This window comes from Pan paniscus, chromosome 12 (assembly GCF_029289425.2).
Source record: "Pan paniscus chromosome 12, NHGRI_mPanPan1-v2.0_pri, whole genome shotgun sequence".
Classification (NCBI taxonomy): domain Eukaryota; kingdom Metazoa; phylum Chordata; class Mammalia; order Primates; family Hominidae; genus Pan; species Pan paniscus.
This window is the reverse complement of record NC_073261.2, coordinates 53,854,299-53,876,159: the sequence shown is the minus strand read 5'-3', so window position 1 is coordinate 53,876,159 and position 21,861 is coordinate 53,854,299. Positions and strand designations below refer to the sequence as shown.

The 21,861-nt window shown below is 34.4% G+C and overlaps 1 protein-coding gene across 3 annotated transcripts in view; it reads right to left on the bottom strand.

Annotated features, from left to right (window-relative positions):
- EXOC6B (exocyst complex component 6B) overlaps positions 1 to 21,861 on the bottom strand; it is a 652,998-nt gene that overhangs the window by 331,898 nt on the left and 299,239 nt on the right. For all 3 annotated transcript variants that reach the window (XR_010109257.1, XM_003808189.4, XM_055107798.2), the window contains 3 exons: positions 9,911 to 9,994; positions 9,522 to 9,568; positions 8,038 to 8,158 (listed from right to left, as the gene is read on the bottom strand). Coding sequence is in view for 2 of the 3 variants with exons in the window: in XM_003808189.4 (XP_003808237.1) it covers positions 8,038 to 8,158; positions 9,522 to 9,568; positions 9,911 to 9,994 (252 nt within the window). In the remaining variant the exon portion in view is untranslated. The remainder of the gene's footprint in view (positions 1 to 8,037; positions 8,159 to 9,521; positions 9,569 to 9,910; positions 9,995 to 21,861) is intronic.

Genomic DNA, 21,861 nt, shown 5'->3' with positions numbered 1-21,861 from the left:
GGTAGGAATTCTTCATATATTCCAAATTAGTTTGTGCTGTTATATACAAATACCATTTTTCACTATGTGGCATATTTTCCTACTATCTTTTGTGAGGTTTTTTTCTTATAATTTTATTGTAGTTTGATGTTTTGTGTCTGAATCTTTTCCTTTATGGATAGTGCTTTTAGTTTTCAGTTAAGAACTCCTTCCATATCCTGAATCATAAAGATATTTCTCATATTATCTTCTAAAAGATTTATGGTTTTGGCTTTCACATTTTCATATTTTATCCACCTGAAATTCAATCTTTGGTGTATATTTTCCTCCATCATGACAGTCAGCTGTCCCATTGCTATTCATTCAAGTCTGTCTTCTATCCACTGACCTCCTATGCCACCTAATATATATCCCAAGGATCCATATATGTGTGAGACTGTTTGAAGGTCCATTATCTATCCAATGACCATATCAGAGGATCTTAATATGATTTTTCAATTGTCTTGATATCCAAATACATTATTCTCAGTCTTAAGGCATCTCTCACTTGCTCTTGGCTTTTGTACTAGTTTGAAATATTATAATTAGGTTGTAAGGTACCCATCCTTCCCTATAATAAAACTATTGAAATTTTGATTGACACTAAATTAAATCTATAGGTCAATTTTGAAAGTGCTGATATCACTGTAATAATAACTCTTCCAATCAATGAACATGGTTCATTTTTACCTAGGTCTTCTTTAACCCATTTTAATTTCTGAATGACATTTTAGAATTTTTCCACAGGGGTCCTGACTATCTTGAATACGTTTTGGAGGACTGCTTTTATTAGTTTAAGGAATTCTCTCCAGTTTCTAATTTACTAAGAAATTTTACCATAAGTTTATTGTGCGTTTTATTAATTGCTTTTCTGTATCTACTGAAATGACTATATATTTTTTGTTTTTTAACCTGCAATTAAGTGCATTATATTAATACACTTTGTAATATTGAACTAAGCTAGCATTTGCTACTAGAAACTCAACCAAATATATTAATATTTGTTGTAAATGGCTGGATTCTGTTTTTAATATTTCAAGATTCCTGATTTATATTTATAAATAAGTCTGATCTATATTTATGCATTTACAAGTTCTTATACTACCCTCATCTGGTTTCATTATCAAGATCATGTATGCATTATAAAAGGAGTTGATACAGAAGAAGCAGGATTGAGAAAAGAAAAAAACATAAAAACGCAAAAAAAAATTAAGATGAATTGGCATTTCCTTGTGTCTATTCTCCGAGTATTTATGTAAGAACAAAATTGAAGATAAAACTGCCTAGATAGGAGATTTCTTTGATGGAAGAATTTTGACTGTTTTTTCTTCTACTTCTGGTTCACCTTTATCCTGAAAGGAATAGCCCTTTCCAGCTTAATGGGGGAAGGGCAGCAGATTAGACTGTCCATCTTGAATAGGCCCAAGAGGCTGTGAAAATCCAAGTGTGAGTTATGAACTCTGGACTAAGAAGTTACCTCAACGAAAAGGCAGCTTGAGTGTTTAACCTATCTATCTACTTATTTCCCTTCGATTTAGCTGAGTAATTCCTTACTATCCTTATTAAGTACTTTAAGACTTAAATGAATATCTTATATGTTATATATAAAATACAGCATTTCCAATTGTTTCTGGCTGAGGGATTGGTATTAATAACCTAGTCTTCTACATTCCTAAAATCATAAATATTATTTTGTAAATTTTTCTTCCAGCCCATAATTTGTATTTGCTAAAGAACGGCCATTCTATTTGTTTATTGTTGTCTCCCATGTGATATAATTGGTTTTCTTCAAATATTTTATGACTCTTGGCTGTTTGTTCATATTTTGGACTGAAGGACGAGGTTGATTAGTATAGTTGAATCTTAAAAATATCTTTTCAGTATTATCATATTATCATTAACAATCATATTAGCAGATCTTTTAATATTGAACCATTCCTGAAATGAACTCTCCTTTATACTAGGCATATTAAATCTTTTAATATATTGCTGAATTTACTAAGTGAAGTAGATTATGTAAGATCTTATGTTTTGAAATCAGCACTGAGAATGTTGCACATATTAATACATGAAATATCGAATCTTTCAAAATGTTTCAATTTATACTAATAATTTAATCAGAAAAAGTAAAGAGTAATTTTAAACAGCCATATATAATGCTAGAAAATATAGACACATTTGATAAATAATGTAGTCACATAGCCAGAGTGTTTTTGAGATTTGATTTGATGTTTGGGTTGTTCTTATTTTGTTTGCTGGGTACTACTAATAAAATAAATAGTGTCATGAAATACAGTGAGCATTTGTGGTACCAACACTCTGTCTCTTAATGTATAAAATGGTTCAATGAGTAAATCTGTGTTAATACTGAGTTGTTTCTTAATAACTTTGTCAAGATATAATTCCCATACCATACAACTCACCCATTTAAAGTACATAATTGAATAGTTTTTAATTGTTTGTATATTCACAGGTATCTGCAACCCTTATCATAGTCAAACTTTGGAAATTTTCTTTACTTTAAAATGAAACCTATGTAACAAACCTGCACATCCTGCACATGTACCCCAGAACTAAAAATTAAAATTAAAATAATAAAATGAAACTCCATACGTACCCTTTAGCTATCACCTCTTTAATCCCTAAGCAACCACTAGTCTACTTTTTACCTCTACAGATCAATGCTGAACTAATGATTTTTTAAAAAGAAGGTATTTCGTCATTTATTCTTCAGTTAAAAAGAATATACAATAGATCTACAAAGAAAAACTCCCTTAAGATTAATGTTCTCCACAGATCTACACTTTGAAAAGAATCAGCACACTTGAAAAGTGTCCTGCTCTTAATAGTATCAAATAAAATTTCATGCTGAAGAAGAGAGGGTGCATTTTTGTACTGCGAGATTTAGAGATCTGTTACATTCCCAAATGTATCAGGAACACAAAAAAACATTGCTTTAGAAAAAAAAAAAAAAGACAGTGCATGGAATAAATCTGATTTCTAAAGGAAAGATAACTTTTTTCAGGAAACAAAATAAAATTAGAGAATTCAGTGAAATGGATAGATATAAAATAAACAAAATCAGAAACTTTTCTCCCACAGAATGACAGTAATACTAGTTAATAAATATGATGGGGGAAAAAAAAACCTTCCACAAAATATTACCCGCAAAAAAAAAAAAAACACCTAAAAACAGTACTTTGATGGGAAGTATTATTAAATATTTTACCAAAAGACATGAAAGGCAAATAAGTAACAAAAATACATATCTTCTTTGGTGAAAAATACCAGAGCCTGAAATGTGTCAATTAATCTACAGATTTACTGCACAACCTAATTATATCTCAATTTTTAGGGGTGTGGACTAGAGGTGGAAGGGTTGTAACAAAGTGATTCTCAAGTTGACTGGAAGAATAATAAGGGGATAAATAGCATATTTTAAAAAGACGATTTAAGAGGATACACATATCTTATAAAAAATTAAGCCGGCCGGGCATAGTGGTTCATGCCTATAATCCCAGCCCTTTGGGAGGCCAAGGTAGGCGAATCACCTGAGGCCAGGAGTTCAAGACCAGCCTGGCCAACATGGCGAAACCCCATCTCTACTAAAAATACAAAAAAATTAGTCGGGCATGGTGGCAGGCACCTGTAATTCCAGCTACTTGGGAGGCTGAGGCAGGAGAACCACTTGAACCCAGAAGGCGGAGGTTGCAGTGAGCTGAGATCGCACCATTGTGCTCCAGCCTGGGTGACAGGCAAGACTCTGTCTCAAAAAAGTAAATAAATAAATAAAAATAAATAAAATAAATAAACAAAAATTAAGCCACACAATGTCAGATACAATAATCACAATGTTGTATTGATTCAAGGAGCGAGAATTCAAATCATATGACCTAGAAATAAACCTGAGTGTATACATAATATAATATATAAAAGGTAGCCTTCAAAATATGTAGGGAAAGGAGAGATGGACAGACTGTTGTTTCTGCCCCCAAAACTCACCTATTAATGCCCTATCTCCCAGTATGGCTATATTTGGAGATGGGGCCTTTGGGAGGTAATTAACAACAAATGAAGTGATACAGGTGAGGCCCTAATCCAGTGGGATTGTTCTCCTTATAAAAAGAGAAGGAGAGAGCAATCCTTCTTCAGCAGGCATACACTGAGGAAAGGTCAAGTGAGGACAGAGTGAGAAGGCAGCCTTCTGTAAGCCAGGGAGAGAACCCTCACCAGTAGCTGACCATGTGGACACCTTAATCTCTGACTTCCATTCTCTAGTACTATAAGAAAATAAATTTCTGTCATTTAAACCACCCAGTCTATGATATTTCCTTACGGTAGCCTGAGCCCACTAAGACAGTAGATTATCACAATGATGTTATTGGAAGTGATGAGTCATTTTCAAAATAATTAAAGAGAGTCCAATCTCATACCCTATGCTAAAATAAATTTTTTATGGTTGTAGAAAAAGGAACTACAGAAATACTAAAATCAAATAAAGATAAACACATATGCTTTGTAATGAAGAACACATAAATTATAAAGTAAATATCAATAAAATTAACTACTCAAAAACGTTAAAACTTTTTGAAGCTGCAGAAAAGGTAAGAGACATTAAATTAAGAAAAAATATTTACAACATATTGTCAGATGAGGTTAACATTAACAGCTAATGTCCATGTTTTAATAATATATAGTAAAATGTTTAAAAACGTGAAAATATAAGATAAAGACAATGTATATGAACAAGAAATTCTATGAAGATATACAAATGACATGGAAGAGATTTTCAATATCAGTATTAATTTTTCCTTTATTTATTTCTTTTTATTTATTTCTTTTTTTTTTTTTTTGAGACAGAGTCTTGCTCTGTCACCCAGGCTGGAGTGCAGTGGCACTGTCTCAGCTCACTGCAGCCTCTGCCTCCTGGGTTCCAGCAATTCTCCCGCCTCAGCCTACTGACTAGCTGGGATAACAGGCACATGCCATCATGCCTGGCTAATTTTTGTGTTTTTAGTAGAGACGGGGTTTCACCATGTTGGCCAGACTGGTCTTGAACTCCTGACCTCAGATGATCTGCCCTCCTCGGCCTCCCAAAGTGCTGGAATTACAGGAGTGAGCCAACATGCCCGACCTAATATCAGTATTATTTTTTAAAAGCATAATAAAATAAGATACAATTTCTGAAATTAGAAATTATTTTCTGTTTTTAAACATAACTTTCTGTGGAATAAAAAGAATAGGGAAATAGGCATTCTAGTAGATGCTGCTCAGAGTGTTAAATAGTTTAATAGTTTGGGAGAGCAAATGAGCAATACCTAGAACCTAAGAAATGTCCAAATACTTTTACTCACTATTTTCATTTCTTAAGAACTTGCTCTAAGTCCTTACACATAACCATGTGTAAGGACATGGTTATAACAGTATTTACTGCAATGTTTTTGATAGCTAGAAAAAAAACAAAACCAAAAACTTTCTTAAAAGCCCAAAATATCAAATGAATCAATTAAAAATAATAATATAATCCTACAATGCAATATTATATATATAAAAATTAAATCATATTCATCAGACATTAAATGAAAAACACAGCATGTTCCTACTTAAAACCCATTATATATTGTATAGTTTATTTATATATTAAAAAAGGGACTTTACATTTATATATCAGAAAGCTAATAATAACCATGCAAGGGATGATGACTAAAATGTTCTTAATAATCAAAATTTCTATTCTAATATAGAAACATATTTTTATAATGTTTATATGTTAGAACATACAACTCAATGGGGAAAAAGTAAGGCACTCAAAAAATGATCCGAAGACAATGGGTGCACTACCACTACAAAAAAAATGAGATCCTTAATCATACTATAAATGAGAGTAAATAACAGGTGGTTGTAAACATATAAATGTGTAAAAATCTAATTATAAAATAGTTAAGCAACTTTTTAAAAATCTCAGAACACACAAAAACATGTAAAAAACATTTCAAGTTTGCCAGATTTTATTATAACAGAAGAATAAAATGATAAAAATGTCAGATCAAGTCCTTGGTTACATATGTAAAATGAGAGAAAATTAAACTTAAGTATTATCAGATATATAAATATTTAAAAGTTCTGTATACTATAACAAAAACCATAAGCAAAAATAAAAGGAAAGAAATATTTGCAACACATTCAATAATGACATATCCTCTTTGGATCAAACCCACATACATATTAATCAATCTCCTAGAACTTGCTGCTTAGATGGCACAAAGGCATCACAAAGTAATCATTTCGAATGTAAACTCATCATCTCCCCACTCCAAACTATCAAAACTGCTAACACTATCATCCAAGAAAGGAAACCATTCACCTAAGCATTTCCTTGATAGTTCTTTTCCTTTTACCTCTTATATCTAATCCATCAGAAAGTACAATTAATCTTACTTCCTAAAAATCTCTTGAATTCAACCATATCTCTCAATACTTACTATCACTCCTTGACCCAAACTATCATTATCACTTGCCTGGAATACTAGACTAGCCTAGTAATTGTTTTTGAATTCATTCTTACCCCTCATCCACTATCCACACTTAAGCCAGAACAATCTTTCAAAATGAAAATCTGATCATCTTACTCCATGTTATCCCACCTTCACCTTGAACACATCTATACGTAACACATTCCATTCAGCCCAGTGTTTAAAAGGTCAAGTAGATTCTAAATAACATGGCATCTACCTACTTCTCTTTTCTTACTTCACTCTGGACTTCTTTCAGGTCTCTGAGAGGGCTATGTTCCCTTAAAATAGGTTTTTACACACAGTATTTACTCTGTCTGGAACACCTGCTGATTAATTAGAAAAGAGAGTTCATGGGTCATGGATGATTTTTAAGTTTCTAGCTAGCACAACTAGATGGATACTACAGTCACTTAAAGAAATTGTTTTAATGCTAAATTATCTTCTGTCATTGACTCCTCACTATTATTCCTCAAACACTTTGAGATAAGAGCCCTTGCACTACTGTTCTTTAGGACTAAAATGATCATTTAATTGGTCTTCTTTGCATAAATGGCGACTCATTGATATTCTAATCTCAGAGTGCCACTTCAAAAGCAAACACCCTGTTTCCTAATCTGTCATTCTATTTTCATTGTCTGCATTGCATGATCACTGTCTGACATTCTTGTTACATGTTTATTGGATATCTCTTCCAATCAAAATATAACTCTCTGAGAGCAAAGAATATCTATCTTGTTCATTGTCATATTCCCACTGCCAAAGCATAATCAATCTTTAAGAAACATGGAAGGAAGGAAAGAAGGAAGGAAGGAAGGAAAGAAGGAAGGGAATTCAGAGCCAGCATTCTATAACTGAAATAAAGTGGATTATCACCAAAAATATATGCCACATTAAAATATATCAATAGATCATGGGAACAGAATATTGGGCAGCTTAATATGTTATGAACTTTTTTTTTCAAAAGGTAACAGTAGAACTGTGAACTCCAAATCAGTGTTTATAATATTAATAGGCACTATAGAAGGCAAAATGGTATAGTGGCTAAGAACATGGGCTCTAGAGTCAGACCATCTGGGTTTCAATCCGACTTCTACTTCTTATTGTATGGCATTAGGCTGGTTACCTAACCTCTCTCAGGTTCAATTTCCCAGACTATAAGGTAAATATAATAATAATAATAATAATAATACCTACCTTTCTAGGGTTGTATTGAGGATGAAATAAGAGAATATGTATGAAGTAAACAGAACAACGTCTGACACATAGAGAGAATAATCAATAGATATTAGCTGCTATTTTCTTATTGCAAAGGGCTTCTATAAAAGTGAGCTCAGTGGTAGAAAATGTGATAATTTGAAGCAGCTACTTCTATGTCTTTGAAGGACATCTATAGCTCCAAGTGAGTGATTCCAAAGACATACATATGTTGATTTTAAAGCAGTAAAACACTGAATATATAGATAATCAGCTCTAAATAACAACTTCCCTTGGGCTTCTTACATACCGAGTGGGTGCGGAGTGCTGCGATGGTTTTTGAAAGTGCCATTTCCCACAGTTCATCAATGTAGGCTCTATTTACTAAGCCCTGGGTTGTATGTAAAATGTGATCTTCAACCACAAAAAAGCTAAGATTGAGGAAAAAAGAAAGCACAGCTGTCAGAAATTACAGTTCTATTACTGTCTCTGGGGTTTGACAAGCATTAAGAGATACCATCAAATGCAAAGTTAGTGGTCATTTTTTTCTTGAAGAAACTTATTCAGTAGAATAAATGAAATCAGACTACTTGGACCAAAAATTATGTCTGTGATCATGACATCTTCATAACCACTCCTAGAGAGATCAGAGTTACATTTCTATTAAATTTCTATTAAATGTTAACAATGCTATCCAGTAGTTTAAAAGAGAGGAAAATGTGTAGAGGTAATGGAGGCAAATTTTGTTATATTAAGAAAATACCCAGCCATCAATACATTTCAAAAAAACAAATTTTAAAGAGATCATAAAAGCTAATATATACATCATATATATATAATGTATTCTTTATACATTTTAAGAATCCAATGCACAAAATATCAAAATAATTCCCGTCATGTGGACTCTATCATCAAAGTCTTGAAAAGGCATCATATAAAGGTTTCAAAAATGTGAAGTTACATTTGAACAATCTTGTAGCTTTTTGTTATTACGCATTTAAAATGTAGCCTGCATTGTCTTGCCTAAATATTCATATTAATGAAAAAAGTCTTTATTAGGGAATTTTTATGATATATTTTAATAACTACTAATTACATTGAAACAATTTAAATCTGAAAAAAATAAACCTGATGAAGAATCCAAGTTATTTCCTTTTCTTTTAACTGCAAAGTCATTATTTTGCAATTAGAACAAGCTGCCAGTATTGGGATGTTTATTTGGGAAATGCAATTCCGTACCACTATATACACCCTAGATGAGGGTGGCAAACTATATAGCCTATGGGATAAACCTAGCCCACTGCCTGTTTTTATAAAGATTGTTTTATTGGAACATAGCCATGCTCATCATTTACGTATCATCTATAGCTACTTTTGCACTATAACAACAGAGCTAAGCAGTTGTGAAAGAGACCATATGGCCTACTAAGCCTAAAATATTTTACTATCTGGCCCTTTTGGAAAAAGTTTGCCAACTTTTGCTAATTATTTGGTTCCATTTACCAAAAACAAAGAAATAAAACATCAAGTGTAATAAGATTACAATTCAATGTTTTTCTCACTTTATCCACAAAAATGCCCTCCAGCAATATAAAGTTGAAACCAGCAGAGTGTTCCTTTTAAATCATTAGAAAATCAAAAACAAATCTTGTCTTAAGGATTAAAAAAAAGAAAATGAAAAGAATTTCCTAAGGAAAACCTGATTTATTTTTCCAACATTCACAACTCTATGTATGGAAAGAGTATAAATTTCAATAAATAAAAAAATAAATATATATATATATATATACCTACCCTACAATTTGATTAAAATACTTCCTGTAGCCATCTAAAGTTTCATGCTGCAACAAAGCAAAGAAGAAAAAGTTATTGTTTCTGTTTTGTTACATTAAGACTAAGTTAAAATCAGTCACTTAATCTCTTAAGGCTCAGCTCCCTAGATGATATCTGATAAGGTAAAAATAATAATATTATCTACCAATGAAGAGGAAATATGACAGCACATATCTAGTACTTAGAACAGTGCCAGACACACAGCAATCAATAAATGTTTTCTTACTGCAAGTCACATCCACCAAAAGTGGTCTCAGAATGACAGTAAACACACACACACACACACACTCATCAAAAGACATCAAGGAGGAAAAGTAAAAATGTGAGAAAAGTGAAGATGGTAATCCTACCATGTTAGATGGAGGTTGAAGTACCAAACGAGCCTGTTTTCGCCTCTGTTTTCGGTAGTAATTCTCAAATGTTTCCCGGGCACCCTGTAAATAAAGAAAAGAAAATGGGTTGACACAATTGGACCAATTACTCTTTTATTTCAAGGGAAAAGAGAAGGTCCCAGGTCTGGAATTTGAGGTAGTATCGCATTTCTCAAAATCTGCTATTTTAACATTGATGATAACAATAGAAAATACAAATAACTATTACCATTTATTGAACCTTAGTTACAAACCTGTAAGAATGTGTACAAAATATCCTTACAAGGAAACTACCAGAACTTAATCACCAGCACACCAAAGCTGGTTTCTGAATCAACTGTCTCAAATTCACAAGAATGCAGGGAAACCAACCTTTCCATAAGTTATGATAACAGGTAAGAAAATGCTCCTTAAAAAACTCGCAGAACATTCCAGAAGAAAAACATCAAGAATAAAAATGAATCATGAACAAAGGGGCAATGGGAAGCAGGAAAAAAGCAGGAATTGAGAACAGTAAATTAGTATTCCCCCTTAGGTTATAATCCAGCACAGGATTAAACCCAAAAAACAAAAACAAAAGCATGAAGATTCTTGGTGCACAGCCCCACTTTTCGTTTAGGGTTTCTGGGCTTAAAATGAGAAGTGCTCTACATAATAATATCTGACTCATGAGCTGTGTACTGGGTTGAATAGTGGTTTCTCCAAATTCATGTCCTTCGTGGAACTTCAGAATGCAACCATATTTGGAAATAGGGCCATTGTGATGTAATTGGTTAAATTAAGATGTGATCCTATCAGTGGAGGGTGGGACCTTAATAGAGTATGTCTGGTGTCCTGAAAGCCAAAAAGAATAGACACAGAGACACATGGGGAGAACACCACGTGATGACAGAGGCAGAGAATAGAATGATGCAGCTGCAAGCCAGGGAACATCAGAGATTGTTGATCACCAGCAGGCACTAGAAAAACACAACAAAAGATTCTACCCAGTCTCAGAGAGAAAATGGCCCTTCTCATGCCTTGAGTTTGGAATTCTAGCCTCCAAAACTGGGATAGAATACATTTCTGTTGTTTTAAACCACTCAGTTTATGGGGCCTTGTTACAGCAGCTCTAGGAAATGAATACAAACTCAGTGTGTTTAGATTATCACACCCCACTTATTACTGAATTCTTCTACTTTTATTTTTACTTTTATTTTTTTTGAGACAGAGTCTCACTCTGTCACCAGGCTGGAGTGCAGTGGCACAGTTTCGGCTCACTGCAACCTCTGCCTTCTGTGTTCAAGAGATTCTCCTGCCTCAGCCTCCTGAGTAGCTGGGACTACAGGTGTGCGCCACCATGCCCAGCTAATTTTTGTATTTTTAGTAGAAACAAGATTTCACCATGTTGGACAGGATGTTCTCGATCTGTTGATTTTGTGATCCACCTGGCCTCCCAAAGTGCTGGGATTACAGGCCTTAGCCACCACGCCCGGCCCTGAATTCTACTCTTAATCCAAAGCTTTTCTAAATAAATAAGAGTAAAAATGAAAAGAGAGAATACCAGTGGTAAAGAGAACAGACTTTGGAACCAGAGACTATTATTACATTTGAATAGTGACTCTGCCCCTTACTAGCTGTACAACTGCTATAAATAGCACTATAACTTCCTACCACTAATTTAAGTTCCACTATTTAACTTTCACTAATAAGTGTGCCATGGTTTTCTCATTTGTAGAGATGCCAACATCATATGGTTGTAATGAGGATTTAGAGGAGTTATAAAGCTCTTAGAACAGTATCTCATGCAAGCGCTTATTTTAAAAATAAATAAGATAAAATCAATGATTAAAGTAAAAGCCCTGCCCACCTAAAAAAAGTATAAATGCCACGCAATACCTAGTTTAGTTTTCCTCTGCCTTCCTGAAAAATTGAAGAATTTTATTCAAGATGATTTATTTGTTAGATTCCCAAACTGGTCCTAAAAAATTGGGAAAGTTGACTTAAGGTACTAAGTCATGGAAAGACACTAATGTAGCTCAGGGGTTGGCAAACATTTTCTCTAAAAGGCAGGATAGTAAATATATGAGGGGTTGGTGGACAGATACTCAATTCTGCTGGGGTAGTGCAAAAGCAGCCATAAACAAGACATAAACAAGTATGGCTGTGTTCCAATAAAACCTTGTTTATGGAAACAAATTATAATTTTGCACAGTTTTCACCTTTCATTAAATATTCCTTTTCTTTTGATTTTAAAAATGTAAAAAACATTTTTAGTTCACAGGCCCTTCAGAAACAGGCAACAGGCTGGATTTGGTTCATGGGTTATGGTTTGTTGAACCCTGGTGTAGCTTAAAAACAACAGTTTTAAAGTTCTAAAGTGATTATAACTGTATACACCCGAGTTTTTCCTTCCTAGAAAATGAAATTGAACATTAGGACAGCATTTCAAAGCTTTTTTCATCCATACATTAATGAGGAGGCAAATGATTCCATTTAAGAAATAAGAGGAAACTGCTAGTTGGTTTGTTAAAGTTATTCTCAACTTGTCACCATTTCACAGCATAGTAGTAGTATTAAATCTTAATTACATTCTGTATACACTAAAGGGCTTTTTATTTTAAGGTTAACAGCCCTAAAGGACCTTTATTATTGTAGTGTGACATTACATATTCAATATGCTTTGGAGCCAAGACACACTTACTTGAGAATTTAGAGAAAGCATTCTCTCTAATTATACCACACTATACTCATTTAATTTTTTGTTATAAATGATAGAAAATACATAAGATGAAATTCTATATAAAAACCAAATCATGAACTTCTACTTAATTCTAAACTGGGTATAGCTTTGCCTTTCAAGTATTCCTCAATAGGATAAAAACAAAAGACAAGACCAATTTATCTAATAGGTCTGGCTTCCCATTTACAAAAATGAGCTGGAGTTTCCTTAGTGGCTGCTAAATTCACCTTTCATTATTCTATTCCCTCTGCCAATTTTGTCAACTCAATACTTAAAGGTGGAATTTGAGACGTAGATGTTTGACCAGTCCAGTTGAGTAATTGGTGCAGTGCCTGTCTATTCACAGAGAGGTCACTAGATGAGCTACAGAGGTTTCACTTAAGCTCCAAGCTCTTTCAATCATTAACATTTTTCAAAAAGCTGCTGAAGACATAAGCAAATAGATATAAAACAATAAGCAGGCAAGTAAAACTTGGATTTTTTCCTACTTTATATCATTAGTATTACACTGCTCCAAAAGTTTTGTGTTAATACACACAATCTCACCAAAAACCAAGTCACTTAATATATACTAAGTGGTTACCATGTGATTGGCACACTGAGAACAGTACCTGTACTTACTGAATTTATAGACTACTATGGAAGACTGACAAACAAGCAATTATATTAAAATGAACTACAGAATCCTATGGATTAAAGTAGGGTGTGTGTGTGTGTGTGTGTGTGTGTGTGTGTGTGTGTGTGTGTGGTGGGTGGGGGAAGTGTCAACAAAAGCTTCTTCGAAAAATGATGTTTATACTTCTAATTGACGAATGAGTCAGAAGAATAAGCCAGAAAGAGAGAAAGGGAAAAAAGTGTTCCTGGAGGAGACAAAGAGGCTGAATGGAAAAAAAGGCATCACATATCCTAAGAATCTGAAAGAAGTTCTCCATGGCTGGAACTTGAGGTGTAAAGTACAGGGCTGACAAGAGATGAGGCAGGAAAGCTTCATAAATTATGTTAAGGTATTTGTACTGTAGCGACCATAAGAGTTTTAGATATTTTGGAAGTTGTACTGCAGAGAGTAAAGAAAGGGAAAAATTAAAATTGAAAAGATCAGTTAGAATCTGAGACGTATTTAGGAGGTTTAAGCTGGAAATTAATTGGATATGGGTGATAAAGAATAGGAAGGAAAGAAGGCTGATACAAAGTTTCTAACCTGGGTAACTGGTTTGACAGTGGTTTCGTCTGTGAGAGAGGGAACATAAGTAGATGGAATAAACAGTAGATCATTATTCACAGATTTTGTATTTGTGAATTTGCCTACTTGCTAAAATTTATTTGTAAACCCAAAAGCAATACTCATAGTTCTTTCATAGTCATTCAACAGACATGTGCAGAGGGGTGAAAAATTTGAGTTGCCTAATGCACATGTTTCTAGCTAAGGTTTAAACAAGGCAATGCTCTGCCTTCTTATTTTAGTTTTCATATTGTAAACAGGTGTCATTTTCATAGTCTATCCAGTGCCACATTTTTTGCGTTTTTGCACTTTTTGTTGATGATTTTGCTGTTTAAAATGGCCCCCAACCATAGTACCAACGTGCTGTCTAGTGTTCCTAAGCTCAAGAAACAATATGTGCCTTTGAAAGAAGGCACAAGAAAACTGTGATGTGCCTTACAGAGAAAACCCACATGGTAGATAAACTCCTCTCAGGCATGAGTATAGTGCTGTTGGCTATGAGTTCAATGTTAATGAATCAACAAGATATATTAAATAACATGTCCTTAAGCAGAAACACTCATAAATCAAGGTTATGCATTCATTGGTTGATGAAAATGTGACCAGAAGCTCATAGGAAACTAAACCTGTATTTCTCCTAAAAGCAATGGCTCAGTATTCGCTCACTCAGTGTTTCCAGTGACTTTATAGAACATAAATATCACGAATAATGAGAATTGACTATATTTGGGAAGATTAATAATGATGACTTCTGTACTGGGCATATTTAATTGATGACTTCCAAGTGCCAAGTGTTTGGGAACTGACATATTTGGGTCTATAGCTTAAGAGAATCATAATCATTAGCAGAGAGATAGTAATAAAGGCCCTTAGAGAAAGGGCTCTAAGAAATGCTTGTAGAATTAAAGTACGAAAGAACCTAGCACAAAACTCCAAAGGACATGGGCCATGAGGAAATGTGTGGCTCTTTCTGATAACTCAAACATAATTTTGAACGTCAACTACTTAGAAAAGACTTTTCTACTACTCAGCTTAAAATGGAAAATTTTCCCTAACACATAACCCTTTTAATTCTTCAGTTAGCACGTATCTCCATCTGATATTGTTTACTGTCTGTCTCCTCTTGTTAGGATGCAAGCTCCATGAGAAAAAGTCTCAGTTTATCTTGTTTATTGTTGTATTCCCAACTCCTACAACAATGCCAGACACATAAGTGGTATGCAATTTTCAATAAATGATCAAAAGTGTGAATAAATTATTAATCTATAATTTATTATAAGCCTCTACTTTCATATTTGCCCTTCATCTCCTACTGCAATAATCATTTACTTGTAAGTATTCCTATTCATCTCCTCATGTAATTTTTCGATCTCCATTTATTCTTCTAAAGTTTTTTGTTCCTGTTTCATAGAGGCAATTCTTTTTAAGAATTTTCTTTTGATTCCTATAGAAAATCACTTTTAGCATCACATTTCTTCTGGATTTTTAGGCTGATGTTCTTTGATCCTTTCTATTCAATACATTTTCTCAGACAACATTTTGTTTTGTTTTCCCATTTACTCTATTTTGAATGAGAGGAGCTTTCAGGATTGGTTTGTGGTTTGCATTTGGCCCATTCACCATTTATCTGGCTATAGATCTAACATCATTATGGAAGTGGCAACTCATAGGTTGATGTGCCCAGGTCCAAAGACATGCCAAAGGCAATCTACAAACTGATTTCAGCATCCAGCAAGCAATTGGCCTATAAAATATGAGCAAATATTCTCCTACCACACAGTTGCCAGTGTTTAATAATCTGAACTTCTTAAACTGAATAAAAACCAGAGTTAATACAGGATCTTCCTATATGTGCTCTTGTATGGCACTATTATTTTGAATATTCTCCAGCACAGGATGAACTGTACAGCCACCAGCAGTACCCCAATTCCCCAATTCCCCTTATCCCATACTCTGAGAGCCTTAAAATGGAAACTCCACACACCACAACGGTTGCCAACTGCTATGGTCTGAATGTGTCCCCCAAAATTAACATGTTAAAACTTAACCACCAACATAGTAGTAAGAGATGCAGCCTTTAAGAGGTGATTAAGTGATGAGGGCAGGGCCCTCATGAATGGAATTGGGACCCTATAAAACAGTTTGAGGGAGCGGGTTTGCACCCTCCCATCTCTTCTGCCATGTGGGCAGAAGAGTTCCTCCCCTCCATTCCTCCCTCTGGAGGATAAGGCAATAAGTTTTCATCTAGAAGAAAAGAGCAGCCTTCACTAGACAAAAGAACCTGTTATTGCCTTGATCTTGGACTTCTCAGACTCCAGAATCCTAAGAAATAAGTCTCTATTGTTTATAAATTACCCAATCTGTGGTATTTTGTTATACCAGCACAAATGGACTAAGACACTGGCTAATGTATTCATAAATTCAGGATCCTATTTTCAAGCTAGAAGGCATACAGTGGGAAAGGTAAAAAATATCTTCTGACTTACAATTTGCTCTGTTTATAACAGCAAAACACATCACCTAACAGCTAGATTTCTCAATCCAGTCAATTGGCCCAACAGAGAAAATTTTACTTAAATTCAGACAAAATGTTAATTATCAGCCTTACTTATTAATGGTGTAACTTTTCAGATTTTTATGCATCTAAAGTATTTTCGTAAGAGTTAAGAAAGACAGACATAGAAGGCAAGCAAGGCTCTGTTTAACTTTTTTTTTTTTTTTTTTTTTTTGAGATGGAGTCTCGCTCTGTCGCCCAGGCTGGAGTGCAGTGGCGCGATCTCGGCTCACTGCAAGCTCCGCCTCCCGGGTTCACGCCATTCTCCTGCCTCAGCCTCCTGAGTAGCTGGGACTATAGGTGCATGCCACCACGCCCGGCTAATTTTTTGTATTTTCAGTAGAGACAAGGTTTCACCATCTTAGCCAGGATGGTCTCAATCTCGTGACCTTGTGATCCACCTGCCTTGGCCTCCCAAAGTGCTGGGATTACAGGCATGAGCCACTGCACCCAGCCAGTTTAATGTTTTTTATATTGAATCCATATATACCATCTGGAATTTAACCTAAATACTAAAGACTGTATTATTATAAAGAAATCTCCACAGCAATTTTTTTTATCATTTAGTTAAAAAGAAACGATATAAGAAGGGCTAAATAACCACAGCACATATCCTATATTTCCTTAGTGGCCAAACAAGAGAAAAAATATTCTCCAAGCCCTGTTAAGCTCTTCTTCAATTCACTGGCTACTTGATTTACTAAATTCATATTTAATTTAAATATTTAATATTATATCACACCCTATGTACTACCTGGGGAAGGGCGCAAATGGTCAAATGCTCCAAAAGCCATTGCTGTTCCCAAAGTCTAATAATTAATCCTATCACTGGGTTTTATCAAAACATAACACACTTCTCAGGCAACATTGGAAATAGTTTCTTTTTTTTAACCTTTTGTTTATAGCTGTGTTTTCTACGTTGTTTATCTTTTTAAGTCATTTATTACAAAAGTAAAATACGTGACTTGTAGAAAAACTAGATAACACAAATTAGGCAAAAAGAAAAAATGAAAGCCATTCATGATCTCATAATGCTTACTTTTTGATGTACTCCCTATTCGATATATTTTCTCAGATCTCGTTTTGTTTTATATTGTTTTGTTTTCCCAACTCTATTTTAAGCAAGATGACATCTTTCTAGATCATACTTTCTTTCAGGCTTTGTTTGTGGTTTGCATTTAGCCCATTCACCAAGATCTAATATCCTTACAGACTTTCCCCTTTTCTAAATAGATAGCTATTTCACATGTAATGTACATATACACGCATATAAATAAGGTCATATTCTATATACTCTTTTCATTGAACTTTGCATACAAAAATCTTTTCTCCAGCATCATAATTTAGCATGATCCACTTTCACTCCCCAACAGTGTTCCAACTCCTTTTCTTCCAACACATGCTACAAACTGTCACCATACAAATGCTAGAACTAACATGGGCTCTGAATGAATGCTTAAAAATAAAAATAAAAACACAAGTGACAACTTTGAATTCTTCTCCATGTGTCCAGACACTTGTCTGGATAAAAACATAGGCCACTCAATATGGGCAAATTAATGAGGCTTGTTTTTGCATATAAAAGTAGTAAAATTTACTACTAATAAAACTCAAAGCTGAATTTTAGCTGCTGTAGGTTACAAATGTACACCAGTAATCAAATAAGTCAGAATCACATGATCCCATTCTTGGGAGAGAAAGAAACGGCCAGATGAAACACCTTTCCAAGGATTTCCTTTTCTTCATGAAATGTGACAATGTTCATCATATACACAGACATCCAGAACATTTCAAACCATTATTGAGCTCCATGCCTCTAAACATTAGTGGCATCTTACATCCTTATTTTTGCAGGGAAAAAAAATTTATACTGAGAAATACTACTTCATATGGGCAATATATCTACACAGCAGGCAGAAAGGGACAGACCTTATATTCTCTTCATTAAGATTTACGGCTGGGCGCGGTGGCTCACGCCTGTAATCCCAGCACTTTGGGAGGCCGAGGCAGGCAGATCACGAGGTCAGGAGATCGTAGCCATCCTGGCTAACACGGTGAAACCCCGTCTCTACTACAAATACAAAAAGAAATCAGCCGGGCGTGGTGGCAGGCGCCTGCAGTCCCAGCTACTCGGGAGGCTGAGGCAGGAGAATGGCGTGAACCCGGGAGGCGGAGCTTGCAGTGAGCCGAGATCACGCCACTGCACTCCAGCCTGGGCGACAGAGCGAGACTCCATCTCAAAAAAAAAAGATTTACTATGCCATTATTTGGCTAAACAGCTCCTTATCTACTGGCTATTTCCTGGTAGACATTGGTATGGGGTCTATTGGAGAGTGGACTGAGTTCTTCACATCTGTCACAATAACAGAAAATTAACTCTTGGATTGAGAAGCAACTAAGGACAACCACACAAAGAACAAGGGAAGGGAAAGGAAGAAGGGAAGCACACACCATTGTTCTTCCGCTTCTGCCTACAGGAAGCAATATTTCCACTAGGTCTTGGGGAAAGCCTGTAATTTCACCACCCTGACTGCAGCTGGAACTCCCTTTTAACTGTCACGGCATCCAAGTGAAGACAGGTTTATACAGAGTTTAAAAAAAAAAACAAAAAAAACTGAAAAGGCCATTTTAATTTGCTTCCATGTGAAAAGGGGAGTACTTTTCATACAGCCCCATAATGATGTTCAGCGGGATATTACACTTCACCATATGGCTAATTTGCACAGCAGGCTCAAAGCAGAATTTTCTTTCATTAGAACTTTACTAAAGATTAGACTACAAAAATATGTGAAAAGAACAAACCCAAGATGCCCCCTATTGCTTAAATCTAGGAACACTGAATTCCCAGATGTAAAATCCAATTCACAGTGTTCCCATGACAAAGTCATTCAAGAGTCATGATGGTATGTGTCACAGCTCCATTTCTATGTATTAGGGCTTTGAAAAATGTCTAAACCACAAGTTTACCTATATAATAAACCTGCATGTGTACCCCAGACCTTAAAATAAAAGTTTAAAAAAACTTAACTGTATGTTTTAAAATAACTTAAAAAATGTAACTGGATTGTTTGCAACTCAATGAATAAATGCTTGAAAGGATGGATACCCCATTCTTCATAATGTGCTTATTTCACATGGCACACCTATACCAAAACATCTCATGTACCCCACAAATATATACACCTAGTATGTACCCACAAAAATTAAAAAGAAAAATGTCTAAACTTCAAGAGCCACAACATTGTCAAAACACCTCACAAAAAAACTGTATATGGAGAAAGGATACTTGCTTTGATAGATAATTTATCATTAAAAATATCATTACTTCCAAAGGCCCCAATTCTTGTTATCACTCAATTAGCCTACAGAATTAATCTACATAAACTTGTGACCCTTATTTGAAGAGAGTAGAGGCAGTCTGATGTTCTAACAGAGCCCTGTTTATTTTTAAGGTTCCCTTATAACCTGTTTGTCTTGGCATTTCCTCCTGCTGCTATATCCCAAGCATGAGCCATAGGAGAGCATCCCCTCCGGGGACCGACAGAGTCTGCAGAATTTTAAAAAAAGAAAAGAAAGAAATCTGATGTTTGATGATTATGGAGTAGTTGAGTCTGTGCTTTTGAAGAAAGTAAACATTATGATTAACAATCTTGGCCTTTGTAATTAGCTTCCCCTTTCCAAGACAGAGTGTTAATTTATTAAATATTTTAACAAAGAGTCTTTTATTATCAGATTCAGTTTGGCTGGCTCCTTTCATAGCATTACCAATTACAACCAATAAAGCTTTAATTGATGACTACTTTTTATAACCTTTGACCCAAGATGATAAACAGTTGTAACTTAGAAGCGAAAGGGTAAACCTCAAAGGGAATGGTTCTTAATCATACTTAGCAAACCAAACTGCTTAAAATTACAACTTACCTACCTGGCTAGAACAACAACAACAACAAAGGCAGACTTCCTCAATGATGAAGGTTAATTCATTAGAAAAAAAATTTGGATTTCACTTTTAAGATAAGTATCCCTTTTGTTAGGGAAACCCTAACCTGAATTATCTGAATATAACTGTGCACCTTAATTAGCTAATTATTCAAAGAATATGATTTAATCAATTTGTAGACAGAACATTTTTAATATAAAACAAATAAGGTGCAAGTTATTTTACTATTTAAAAAAATCATTAAGACTAAAATTACATCTCCCCACCACCCCCAAATCCCATCATTTTCTTCAGCGGTCCATAACATACCAGTTACAACTAAGGGTATGTGAGAACAGAAATAAACCAAATTATTTGCCCAAAAATAGGACCCCAAAAATTCTTAACTGAGTGTCTGCATATGATGAGAAAGGAGAGTCATTGCTTTTATTACCATGAACAAAATGGGGCTTTTCTATATTTTCTCCAAAGAACTATTCCAAAAGTTGGTAGTTTTCTAAAGTTATTATTCATATACCCAATTTCACACTTGCCAATTTTTAAGTCTTTTCTGACCTAACTTACACTTGTCAATCTTCTAAACTGCTAAGGTAATTCACAGTTTGGAAGTTTAAAATTTTCCAGACAAATAACTTAATCTGTTTCACGTTGCCAAAAGGAATAGAGGCCCTGAACAATTTCTAAAGGGCCAATAGGAAAATGTGGCATTTAAAAATGTAAATTAAAATAATACCAACATGTTACAGATGAAGGCAGTGAGAGATTGTTAATAGTCCTCATAATGGAAAGTACTGGCTTAAACAGAAGGTACAGTATAAGATTTTATACAAAAAAAAAACTAGGCATATAGCTTCTAAGTGACTTCCCATGTATATAAGGAAGTCAATGCCAGGAAAAGCACAAAATCTGAGGCTCAAAGTACTTTATAAACTGAGAGCTATACATGTTATTTTTATGATATATAAATGTATGTAATGGATATTTTATTAAAGACACATGGCTTCTCCCAGCATCTCAAAATCACATTTGCTACACATACACACACAAAAATAGCCTTTTGTATAGTTAAGTGAGGGTTGGGGAAATCTCGTATAAATAATCCATTCCTTCACCCCTCTCATTAACAGAAACTGTACAGAAACTGACCAATTTAGAATCTAAGAATAAATAAATCTGTCATACTGAACTTCAGCTGTTCAGAAAAAGAGACAGAATATGTAAAAACAGAGAAAGTGGATAAATATTAGATCTATATCTGGTAAATAATGTAAGAATACAGGTGAAGAGAAAAAAGCAAACTAAAAGCTGAATAAAATTTGCTTCATCAGCAATTTTTATTCAGATTTTTCATTATAAGATAATTAATTATAGATTCACATATAGTTATAGGAAATAACAGAGACAGACCCCATGTGCACTCTATCCAGTCCCCCAAATTTAAACATCTTAGGAAACTATATTGTGCACAATATTCACATCCAGGAAACTGATATTG